Source organism: Eriocheir sinensis, chromosome 5, assembly GCF_024679095.1.
Source record: "Eriocheir sinensis breed Jianghai 21 chromosome 5, ASM2467909v1, whole genome shotgun sequence".
Lineage (NCBI taxonomy): Eukaryota > Metazoa > Arthropoda > Malacostraca > Decapoda > Varunidae > Eriocheir > Eriocheir sinensis.
This window is the reverse complement of record NC_066513.1, coordinates 5,339,317-5,351,981: the sequence shown is the minus strand read 5'-3', so window position 1 is coordinate 5,351,981 and position 12,665 is coordinate 5,339,317. Positions and strand designations below refer to the sequence as shown.

The window sequence follows — 12,665 nt, the reverse complement described above, 5'->3', positions numbered from 1 at the left end:
AGCCCGACATTCTGTGAAGCAGGAAGAGAAGCGTTACGTGGGGCAGGTGGGAAGTTGTCCTGTGAGGCAGGCTGGGAGTTATCCTGTGAAGCAGGCTGGGGGTTAGCCTGTGAAACAGGATGGGGGTCAGCCTGTGAGGCAGGCTAGTGGTTGTCCTGTGAGGCAGGCTGGGGGTTAGCCTGTGAGGCAGGCTGGGGGTTAGCCTGTGAGGCAGGCTGGGAGTCGACCTGTGAGGCAGGTAACACGTCCTCCCGTGAAGCAGGAGATTCGTCTGGAGAGGACACAGTCTCGATGGAGGGCCTCTCCCCCATCGATGGTGGAATCACTGCCACATTACTTGCAACACATTCCTAAAGGGCTTCGAATTTCTTTTCAAGATCATTATGTTTGACTTTCCATTCAGTCACAGCCTTCTGAAGTTGTAATCCTTGAACGCAGAGGCGGCAAGTTCTACTCAGCTGGAAGTACTGAGCTGCAAATCGTCGGGGACAGACGACACACTTAAGGTTCGAAGGCATTGTTAGAAATTTAAGCGAGTTAACAGTTTGGACAAATATTAAAATCGCTTTCGAATTAAAGTTTAAAGTGTGACCATCAATTGAATTCGATAAAATTGTGCGTGGAAATTAGATACTGCTGTGCTAGATGCCTCCAACACTGGGAGTTCGCTTCCACAGGGTCTTGAAAACGCCTCGAAGATCAATCGCTTGTCCTGAGCCTCGGTCACGAGAAAGACTTTCACAACCCGGCGCTTTTCAGCTATTGTCCTCGAAGTTTTGTCCCATAGAACGGGCCCGGCGTAGTCACTCAGAGCAGAGCTGGCAAGGGAGGAGAGGAACCAGCAATCCGTTCCCACTTTCCGAAACGTCTAACCCAACTCTGCAACCCTTTCGAGGCCTGGCCAGTGGCACCTGTCACCAGGTGTTCTCTACCAACTCTAGATAGTATCAGACGCCCTTGCTGAGATACCAAAAAGCTGAAATATTCCTTGAGTATAAGAAAAACCCTCAGAAACTCCACCTAGAAGCCGGGAGGTACAACCTCAAATGGCCCACGGAAGACATCTCTTTCAGGAGAAAACAAGAACCAGCTGTTATGCAGAATAGGGATGGGAGTACCATCGATAGAGAGGAGGGACGTGGAGCTCACACCGACAACTGGTTCCCAGGGAGGCTTTTTAGTGTAGAGGTCACCACACTCCTCTACACTGCAGGCCTAAATAATTAGGCACGGTCCAGCTGACTAGGACCCTGGAACTCCAGCCATTGTTTAATAGAGAGATCCTCTGCCTGCAGTATGTTAGCCTTTTTGTTAGCTTTTTTTAAGTGATTTTGCTTAAGTGTTATTTTTAATGCTTAAGGCGTGAACTGCTATCTCACGTCAGGTCCGGTGTACCGTTGCCTGCTTGCTCCAGTTGATTGTAGGTGAGATAACACAATAGCCTTTTAGTTGGCCGAGCGGTAGCCGTTATAAGTTCACTTTAGTTCACTTTAGTTCTCTCTCTCACATGGACAGTCAAAAATGTGAATAGTATTTTAACTAAATTATCAGTATTACACAAAAGTTTACAGTTTTCGTGAGCGAGTCGCACGCACACCAGAGACAGCCACACCTCAGGGCGCGGGGCAGCGGAGCACCGCTCGCCTGCCCGTCACCCGTCTTCTCTCAGCTTCTCCGCGTTGTTCGCCCGTTTTATTTACTTGTTGTTTGTCCGGAAGGGTGGGGCTTCCGGTTGATGACGGCTGATGAAAGTCATCATTTGCTGATCCTAGTCTCAGTTCATCATAGCTTCCCACGGCCAAAAGCACGAAGTGTTGCTAAACATCCTATTGTGCGACACTGACCGGGTGTCGCCACACGTACAGTCATACATACACATGTACATTATAATATATACATTACATCGCTCGGTTCCCTAAAAGTCGCGACCTCGCGACTCACCCAACCTTTACAAATTGCTGTACCGACCCATGTTACCGTCGCCCAAAGTGTACTAGCTAAGCGTGGTCTTGTAACACCACTGCTGCTGCCCAGAGGCTTCACCGTGACCCTGGCACGGGAGACAATTCAGGTATTACACCTTGTCCAAGGGTGACCTGAGACTATGCAAGGCAGGGACGTCTAGTTCCCTGAGGTGAAAACACTTCACCCGCATACCTTTCCCCTCACTCCTACCTCCCTCCCTCTCTCCCGCCCTTTCCCTTCCTCCCTCCCTGCACCTCCCTCTCCCTTCCCTCCCTCCCTTCAGTCTAGCCCAACCTACGGAAGGGTGAACATAAGAACATAAGAACATAAGAACGCAGGAGTCTGCAAGAGGCCGGTAGGCCTGTACGAGGCAGCTCCTTTGACCCTAAGCTCCCGTGTATCTAACCCCACCTAATATCGCTGTCCATGAATTTATCTAGTCTATTTTTGAATGTGACAATTGTATTGGCACTCACCACATGACTGCTAAGCCTATTCCACTCATCCACCACCCTGTTAGTAAACCAATTTTTGCCTATGTCCCTGTTGAATCTGAATTTATCCAGTTTAAACCCGTTACTTCGTGTCCTACCCGGTTCTCTTACCAACAAAACCTTATGAATGTCTCCCTTATTAAAGCCCTTCATCCATTTATAAACCTCGATCATGTCTCCACGCACCCTTCGCCTTTCTAGAGAATGCAAGTTTAACTGTTTGAGTCTTTCCTCGTATGGCAAGTTTCTCAACCCCTGAATCATCTTAGTCATCCTCCTCTGCACCGATTCTAACATTTTGATATCCATTCTATAGTAGGGTGACCAGAACTGAACCGCATAGTCAAGATGAGGTCTAACTAATGCTAAATATAGTTTGAGGAAGACTTCGGGGCTTCTGTTGCTTACGCTCCTTGAAATAAATCCCAGTACCCTATTAGCTCGATTTCTAGCTTGAATGCATTGTGCCCTTGGACGGAGATCAGAGTTCACTAAGACCCCTAAATCCATCTCGCACCCAGACCTACTTATGAGAGTGTCATTTAAGCAATAGTTATGTGAGGGGTTGTTCCTACCTACACTCAGAATACTGCACTTCCCTACATTGAACTCCATCTGCCATTTATCCGCACAGTCATATAATCTGTTGAGTTCACCTTGGAGAATACTAGCGTCCTGATCCGACTCAATTACTCTACCGATCTTGGTATCATCTGCAAATTTACTAACATCACTACTAATTCCTGTGTCTAAGTCATTGATATAAATAATAAACAAAAGTGGACCTAATACCGAACCTTGTGGGACCCCACTCGTAACACATCCCCAGTCAGATCTTTTACCATTGATTTGCACTCTTTGCTTCCTATTGCTAAGCCACGCCTTGACCCAGTTCAAAACTTTACCCTCTACTCCGTGAGCCTGTAATTTAAGCAACAGTCGTTGGTGAGGAACTTTGTCAAACGCTTTACTAAAATCAAGATAGATTACATCATAATTTTCATCTCTGTCAACCGCCTCAAATACTTTATTGTAGAAGGACAAGAGATTGGTGAGGCATGACCTACCTTTTGTGAACCCATGCTGCGAGTCGTGAATTAAGCTATGTTTCTCTAAATGCTCCCGAATGTTCCTGGCTATTATGGACTCCAGCATCTTCCCTATAACCGATGTTAAGCTAATTGGGCGATAGTTTGAAGCAACTGACCTGTCCCCCTTTTTAAAAATCGGCGTCACATTAGCTACTTTCCATAGGCTCGGCACATAGCCAGTATTTACCGACATCTTAAAGATGTCGGTTAGTGGGTCACTGATTATATCACCTAGCTCCTTTAATACCCTCGGAAATCTCCCGTCATGACCTGGCGACTTGTTCTTCTTAAGCTTATCTATCTCATCCTGAACTATTTGCCTGGTAATGATTATATCCCTCAATTTATCGCCATCCCCGCCCTCGTACACCTGAACTCTTTCCGGTATAGTCGTTCGATCCTCCTGTGTGAATACTGAAAGGAAGTAGTCGTTCAACAATGTGCTCATATTTTCGTAATTTTCTACTAGCTCCCCTGTGTTTGTTTTCAGCGGTCCAATTTTCTCCCGTGTTTTTGTTCTATACATCTGAAAGAAGCCCTTAGGATTACTTTTCGCCTCATTTGCTACTTTGATCTCATAGTTCTTTTTTGCTATCCTGGTGTTTTTCTTAACTAATCTAGATAGTTCGACGTACCGGCCCCTGAGATGTGTTTCCCATTCTTTATTTTCTGATAAATTCCTTCTTTAACCCAATCTCGTGTTTTAGTCCACGAGTCATCCACTTAGAATCATTGTTTTCTTTTCTAAGTGTTCGCTGTGGTATATGCTGTTCTTGCACCTCTACTATTACTCTAACTAAATTATTGTAAGACATTTCTACCTGGTTCTCCTGGCTCTCCAATCCGCAGTTCTGGCCCTCATGAATCCCTAAATTATCCCAGTTTACCCCTTCAAGATGTCTTCGAAGCCCCTCGTAGTTTGCTCTTCTAAAATCTGGCACTAACACTGGGTTTGGTTCGCGGGTTACCGCCCAGTCTAAGCTAAAACGAACCGTTCTGTGATCACTATTTCCTAACTCTCCGCCCACCTCCAACTCACGTAGCAAGTTCCCATTATTGGTTAGGACTAAGTCTAATATGTTATCTCCTCTGGTAGGCTCAGTAACTACCTGCTTAAGGAAATTATCTTGTATAACTTCAAGAAAGTCCTCGGCTTCCAGGTCACCCACTAGATCTTCCCAGTCTATATTCCTATAATTAAAGTCCCCATTACGCAGACTTTTCTACTCATACTCGCCCTGCCAATCTCCTGTAGTAATATACTCGTGTCCTGCCTGTTAAGGTTGGGTGGCCTGTATATAACTCCTAGAGTTAGTTTTCTTTCCTTTGTAAACGTCCACCCAAACTGATTCTGAATCCATGTTAGTTTTGACTGAGTTGTTAACTAAACATTTAAGTGAGTCTTTAACATATAGCGCAACTCCACCTCCCTTTCTGCCCCTTCTGTCTTTGTGAAACATCTGATAACCCGTTATTTCAAATTCTGATCTAAAATTTCTATTAGCAGTGTCTATCCATGTCTCAGTGATCGCTATTATGTCAAAATTTTCTGAACAAGCTTCACCCCTTAGTAAGTCTATCTTGTTTCTGAGGCTCCTGCTGTTAGTATAGAAGATTCTTAGCCCGTCCTCTGTTACTCCTCTAGAATTACTTCTAAGCTGCCTGGTTATATTATGAGCTAGATGTCCCCTCCCATTACTCCTCCCATTGCTCCCATTACTCCTCCCCCCCTCGCCTATACTAAAAAATCCCTCAGGGTACCAAGTGCTCGCTCAAGGGAGTCTGAGAGAGCCTCAACACCCTTGAACGTCAAGTGTATCCCGTCACGGGCGTAGAGGGCGTCGTTGCCAAAGAAGAGGTCCCAATTGTCGACGAACAGCCACCCATTGCGCTCGCAGTGCTCAGCAAGTCTGCTGTTCACTGCTATCGCCCTGGACAGCCATTCATCGCCAACGCCCCTCCTTGGCAGGACGCCACACACTACTGGCGACCCACCAGCGTCACGTATCCTGCCTAACAATTCTCTAAAACGCCTGAGAAGGTCCTCGCTTGGCACACGAGAAACGTCGTTTCCGCCACAGCTGAGAAAGACAATGGGGTTCGATCCCTCGCTTGCCATACACGCCTCAATCCTGTCTGATATATGGCCCACCCCTGCCCCTGGGAAACACACCCTCGTCCTGTTCTTATCCTTGGAGCAAAAATACCTGTCAACATTAGGGTTGCACCGATTAATCGGTAAGTAATCGGTAATCGGCCTAATCGGCCACTTTGCCGATTAATCGGTAATCGGTCTTTTGACCGATTAATCGGGGCCGATTATTATTTTTTCTCTCTTTTATAATACAGTGTACATAACACAGTACTAATAATGTTAATGTAAGGATGGTGATGTTACCAAAACTCTAATACCTTTCCACAGCATTTATTTCCAACAAGTCCCTATGCAAATGTATATTATGTAATTCAAATTGATATATAAAATTATGATATGAACTGAAGCACTGGTATTTGCTTCAACTTTGAAACTAGAAAAAAAAATCAACATATTACTTTATATTACAACCAAGAAAAATTATATGCTTATTTCAACTTGCTTAGCACAGTAACTGAGTAATGTCCTTCACCAAGCCTGCCGTGCATAGGACAGTAAATTAGTAGAAGACTTGAGAGATTGATAAACCTTCTGTGCACTACCATTTCTAGTAGCATCTAGGATCACCACAAGAACGAGAAAACTGGGAAATTCTAACATATTAAAATCAGGATGTTTCCACAAAGCAAGGCTAAATTATAAGTAACAAATTACTAGACGTATTTGTTCTCCATGCAGATGACAGTTGGGCAAGAAACAAAGTTGTAAACATGTGGGTTACGGTATGTCTTTAACTTTGTGGTACCAGTGTCCAATAATTAATGAAGATTAATCACATTTACAATTTATAAATAATCGGCCGATTAATCGGTATCGGCCGATTATTGGTTACCGATTAATCGGTAATCGGTAATCGGCCAAATTGCTTATCGGTGCAACCCTAGTCAACATAACGAACCTGACTATCACCAACAACAAGAACCCGACGGTCGGAAGGGGGGCCAGGAGGGGTGGGTGAAGGGGGGAGGGGAGAGCGGGAAGGGAGGGGAGGGACCTGCTGTGAAGAACGAGGAGAAATTGTGGAAGAGGTGGAAGGTGGAATGGGGGAGGAGGAGGAGGAAGAGGAAGAAGGAGAAAGGGAGGGTGAGGTGGTGGAGGGAGGAACGGACGAGGAGAGGGAGGAGGAAGAGGGGGAAAGGGAAGGTAAGGGACAGGTGTTGGAGGGAGGGACGAGCGAGGAGGCGGAGGACAAGGAGGAGAAAGAGGGAGAGGAGGAGGAGGAGGAGGAGAGTGGGCGGGAAGAGGGGAGAGGGGGGACGGAAGAGGAAGGCGAGGAATTGGAGGCGGAGGAGGAGGAGGAGGAGGAGGAAGGAGGAGTAGGTGAAAGGGAGAGTGAGGTGGGGGAGGGAGGGACGGACGAGGAGAGGGAGGAGGAAGAGGGGGACGTGGAAGGTGAAGGACAGGTGTGGGAGGGAGTGACGAGCGAAGAGGCGGAGGACAAGGAGGAGAAAGAGGGAGAGGAGGAGGAGGAGGAGGGTGGGCGGGGAGAGGGGAGAGGGGGGACGGAAGAGGAAGGCGAGGAGGAGGAGGAGGAGGAGGAGGAGGAGGAAGAGGAGGAAGAAGAGGAGAAGGAGGGGTGGGAAGCGGGGAGATCGGAGATGGTCGAGGAGGAGGAGGAGGAGGATGGGAGGGGCTGCTGTGTGGGTGAAGACAATACTAGAGGGGAGGAGGACGTGTGGCTGTCTGCTCGAGCAGCAGTTCATCACTGCCAACCCGGCTCTCCATACAGCCCTGCAGGCTTAGGTTTAGAGTAATAAAGTTAGGTGTCCATACTCCCCCGGTGTCAGTTTTGCCAGTCATTTCCTTCTCCCTTTAAGGACCAGGGTACTTGTCCCTGGTCCAACTATCGGGCCACCCTCACCTGTTAAAGCCTACGGAGTGTCGCGCAGGGAGCCTGTGGGTGAGCACACCGTCCGACCTCCCTAGAGCACATTAGAGGTTTATTACAATCATCCTCATCTTCTATTTTTCTAGGCAGTTTTGCGTCATCTGTAAACATATCCATGTAACTCTACTTTTTTTTCTGGCATATCATTTTTATACTCGAATATTAAAAAGTGCTAACACTGATCCCTGTGGAACTCCACTTGTGACTGTTCTCCATTCTGATATCTCATCTTTCAACACAGTTCTCATTTCTTTGACCGCAAGATAATTTTTTTTATCCATTCTGTCATTTTTTTCCCCAATCCTCCCTTATTTACTCATTTTCACAGCAGTCTCTTATGTGCAACTTTATCAAATGCATTTTTTAGGTCCAAAAATATACAGCCTGCCCATCCGTCTCTCTCCTACACTGTATCTATTACTCTTGAGTAAAACATATTAGATTTGTTACACAAGATTTACCTTGTCTGAATGCAACTTGACTTTCATTTATTAGCTCCTCTCTTTCTACATGGTCTACTCACTGTCTTTTAATTATCTTCTCACACAGCTTGCACATTACACGTGTTAGATAAACCGGTCTACAGTATAGTTCAGAGGCTATTTTTTGGGGGGGTTCCGCTCTTATATAATGGAACCATATGCGCCCTCTTCCACTGTACTGGGACTTCCCCGGTCTTGATTGAACAATTTATAATATCATAAATGGTTATATTAACTGTTCACTGCACTTTCTTATTACTTGACCTGATATTTCATCAATGTGTGTGTGTGTGTGTGTGTGTGTGTGTGTGTGTGTGTGTGTGTGTAATCATAATAATCATTAATGGTGTCGTGCAAGTATTCAGCCATGGGCTGAAAATACACAAAATGAAAATGCAATGACAGAGAAAGAGGACTGTTACTTATACAGGGAATCATATTGAAAGGATAAACGAAAAATATAGGCGCCGGCTTGGTAGCAAAGTGAATTACACACGTTAAGACAGGAGTGACAGACGCACCTCGCCTAGCCGTCCAACCCTTGCTGGGCACTAACCTCCCTTCTCTCCTGTGTGGCCCTCAGGTGGCACTACGTGATGGTGCAGCGGCAGGGGACAGGCGTGCCGTCAAGGAACTTGGAACAGGAGCTCATGAATGCTGCGCGCGCCCTCGTGAAGAGGGAGGAAAATAATCAAACTCGCCAGCGTCGTTCAGTTGACTCTCCCATAATGTACATTGCGGCCAAGCTGCAGCAGGTGAGTGGCAGTGTTGTTTTCGCTTAGGTGATGAGTCATGAATTTAAATAATGGAACGCGGCCAAAGTGAAGCAGGCGTATGACGATGAGCCCCTGGCCCCTCAGCGGTGTCGCAAGAGTCATGTTAACATCTGCCTGTTATCTGCCGGTTTGTCACTGCACATTAATATTCAGTACAGGTAGTTCTACTCGGTCACTGATGCTGCTGTGCCGGATGCTCTTGTGCTGGATAGAAGTCTCGTTAATGAATGCTTTCTCATCAAACTTTATGATGCCAAATATAACCAGCATCTTCACTTCATCTCTTTCACGGGTTAACTCTGACAACCTTCCCTAGTCTGGATTCTTATTTTCTACAACTCAATCTTCAGGTGGAGAGTGTCAAGATAAACATTTAGCCACAACTTTTTTTTCTTTCAGTATCTTCTTGAACATTCAAAATTTATCGAATTAGCAGATACGATTTTGTCGATTGTATTATGTTTTCTTATTATAAATACAAAGTAAAATGTCATATGCAAAAGTTTTCTACCTCCTTTTCAAGCAGAAATGCCACTGTAAGGGATATAGAGTGTAAGAGAGTGGCTGACACTAAAGTCAAAGCAAAGAACACCCATGATTATACATTGGAATACATGGGAAGAACAGATAGCAGAAGACCTGTGGTGAGGGAATGTCTGCTACCGCTACTATTAGCATTCTACCCGTGGTAGGACAGGATAGAATAGCTCAAGGCTCCTCCCCATCCACCTCTCCCTCCAGCAACGTGCCGGCAGGAAATAGTTGACCCTGCCCCAGCCTCGAGGGTACACGTGTGTATCAGCTTGCTCCCAGTGTTTCGACGCTTTGGCTCTCCTTATCTGCTACCCAGCGGTTCTTGAGGCTGTTCTGTTGCTGTAGTGCTGCTGCTGTGACTGAACAACAACTACTACTACCCAACACTCTGCTCTGCTAAGTGTTATTTCTGATACATTACATTCCATCACCCTCACCCTAACACACCTGCTCTCCCTCGCTGTACTAACCCCATACATCTCACAACTTCACAGTGGTGCACGCAAGCTCCTTCTAAACATCCTACACGTATTTTTTTCCTATTTATTTTCCAGGAAGTGTTTATATTAGATACTGTTTCAGACTGTAATTTTCCTTGATAAACGGAAAGTTCCAGGCCACCAGACGAAACCCCGCTCGCCGGCCGTATTCCCCTGGGACCCTTTGTTTCACCCGGGACCCTTTGTTTCAATACGCTCCTCGGAAGGATCAGCCAATATGCCCTCAAATTTGAAACGTTGTTTTAATTGTGGCCTTCGCCAGGCTCCGCAGTACTTTAGGACAAGTAACGGGGCAAGCGAGATTGCCGTTTCTGCGTCAAGGCAGGGCATGATGAAAGAAAAATCAAGCACCTGGAATCCACGATCCACTCGTTAACACGGGACATGAACTATTTGGCGGAGCGAGTCACTGCGTGTCGCAGGTGTTCCTGCACATCTACTCGCGGGGGTACCTCACCCCCCCTTCCTTCTACCCCTGATCCTCCCCATACAGTGCCTACTCCCTTCACTTCTCCCTCCCCCTGCATCTCCTCCTTTCCCTCCACTCCTACCGCCGCTACTCCCCTCTCCTCACCCGCCATACTTCCCTTCCCTTCTGCCTCCACTGACTCTCATTCATCACCCCCCCTCTTCCCTTTCCTCCACCTCTCCCCCCCCCTTCCGTCTCTTCCTGCTCTTCCTCGCATTCTCTCTCCTTGTCCTCCATCACATCACCTCCTCCCTCCTCTGCTACTGCCTCCCCGCCTCCTCCTCCTCCTCCCCCCTCCCCTGTCCCTCCTCCTCCCCCTCTTTCCCCTCCTCCACCGCCTCCCCACCACCTCCTCCGCTACATCCGCCACCACCTCAGCCACCTCCTCCTCTCCCCCTTCCCCTTCGACGTCATCCCCCTCCTCCCCGACCACCTTCACCGTCACCCCCTCCTCCGCCACCCCCGCCGCCGCCTCAGCCACCTCCTCCTCTCCCCCGTCCCCTTTGACGTCATCCCCCTCCTCTCTCCTCCCACTCATTGTCCTCCTCCTCCTCCTCCTCCCCTGTTGCCGCCCCTCCCTCTCTTCTTGTAGCGGCTTCCCTTCCGTCTACTCCACTCATGTCCCAAGTCCATCTCGCTGATCTGGGTGCCTGGTCACTGCAACATACACGGCAATGAGCAGGCAGACGCCTTAGCTAAATCGGCTGTCGAACTCGAGGGGACCTGGGAAGTCCCTCGTGATCTTCAGTCGAGTCTCTCTTGGGGAAACATCAATACATCTTCTGTGGCAAAGTCAGTGGACCGACCTGGCTCTAAACACCATCAAACCAACGCTAGGTGACGAAATCTTCCTGAGCCGGGTGCGCATGAACTGCACCAGCTCACACCTGACCCTTACATCAGTAGAACATTTCCACCGATATGTCAGACTTGTAATGTTATGCTGTCTATCAGTCACCTCATCTTGCACTGCAGTAGATTTACCCGTGAACGCAGTCCACTGGTAAACTACTGCAGAGCGAGGGATATTCCCATCACCTTGGACGCAGTTCTTGGTGACGGCATTCCCGAGGTGACCGACATATTGATGCTTTTCTTAAGAGAGACCCGCTTGATCGACGAGATGTGAGTACATTACTTTTTTGGGGTTTTACTTTGTCACTATATATGAAATATATACATAATATTATGGTAATCATACATATATCTTATGTAAACAATGTACTATTACTGTTGTGGTCCACTTGATAACCTTTAGGTGATACATATAAAATTGATATATGTTATCTCATTTTTATATGCGATGTTGGTCTATTGCTGGGCCACACAGCCCTGTGTGTGTGTGTGTGTGTGTGTGTGTGTGTGTGTGTGTGTGTGTGTGTGTGTGTGAATGTGGTATTCCCTGTGTCCCCGCCCACACCTACTTAGCTAGCTTCGGATAGGACACCTTAAATGTATTTGTTCTACTTTATTTTTTTCTGATATTTTTATTTATTTATTTATTTTTCTTTTTTTTGGTAAGCTATGTGGATGAGGTGAATGAATGACTGTATGAATGATGCTGATGAAACAAAACAAAAAAAATTGCAAACCTCTAAAAATAATAAATATGGCCTAATAGCCCAGCCAGGGCTGATGGCCAAAAAAAAAAAAAAAAAAAAAAAAATCCGTCTACTGACAGTTTCTAAGAGGAAAGTCCTGGTGATTGGGGATAGTCAAGTCAGGTTAATTGACAGATACTTTTGTTCAAGGGATAAGGAAAATAGGCTTCGAGTGTACTTTCCCGGAGCAGGCATCCAGCACGTATCTGACAGGATGGAGGAGATTTTAGCAGGGGAGGGGACACAACCTATCTTCTGCAGTTTCGGTGGTAATGACATCGGTAGAGTAGGTAGTGAAGACATATTTCGGCGCTTCAGGGAATCGTTCGCTAAAGTGAGAGACCGGAGGGGTGCCGGGCGTTTGTGGTGTTTTGCCGAGGAGGGGGGTAGGTGAGGGATGGCTTTCCAGAGCCTTGGCAATAAACAGCAGGCTGGCGGCCCACTGTAAGCGAAATGGTTGGCTTTTCCTTGATAACTGGGACCTCTACTACGATAAAGGCACCTTGTATGCCAAGGATGGTGTGCACCTGTCACTCCAGGGGGTGGAGGTTCTCGCAGACTCCCTCTAGCGATCACTTAGCACCCTACAAGATTTTTTCGAGTAGGCGAGGGGGGAGGGCCTGTCATCAGTGGCTATGCATCGCAGACTGGGACTAGGGGGCGCAGGAGTGATCGAAAGGATACAAGAAAGGATGGACTAACGGCTTATT

General features: G+C 47.0%; 1 protein-coding gene across 1 annotated transcript in view; it reads left to right on the top strand.

Moving 5' to 3' along the window:
• Window positions 1–8,634: 8,634 nt before the first annotated feature.
• The window catches only part of LOC126983753 (receptor-type tyrosine-protein phosphatase F-like), a 124,480-nt gene continuing 120,449 nt past the window's right edge, over window positions 8,635–12,665 (top strand). Inside the window, exon 1 of the mRNA XM_050836835.1 lies at window positions 8,635–8,830. Within this exon, the coding sequence (XP_050692792.1) occupies window positions 8,672–8,830 (159 nt within the window). The 5' untranslated portion in view covers window positions 8,635–8,671. The remainder of the gene's footprint in view (window positions 8,831–12,665) is intronic.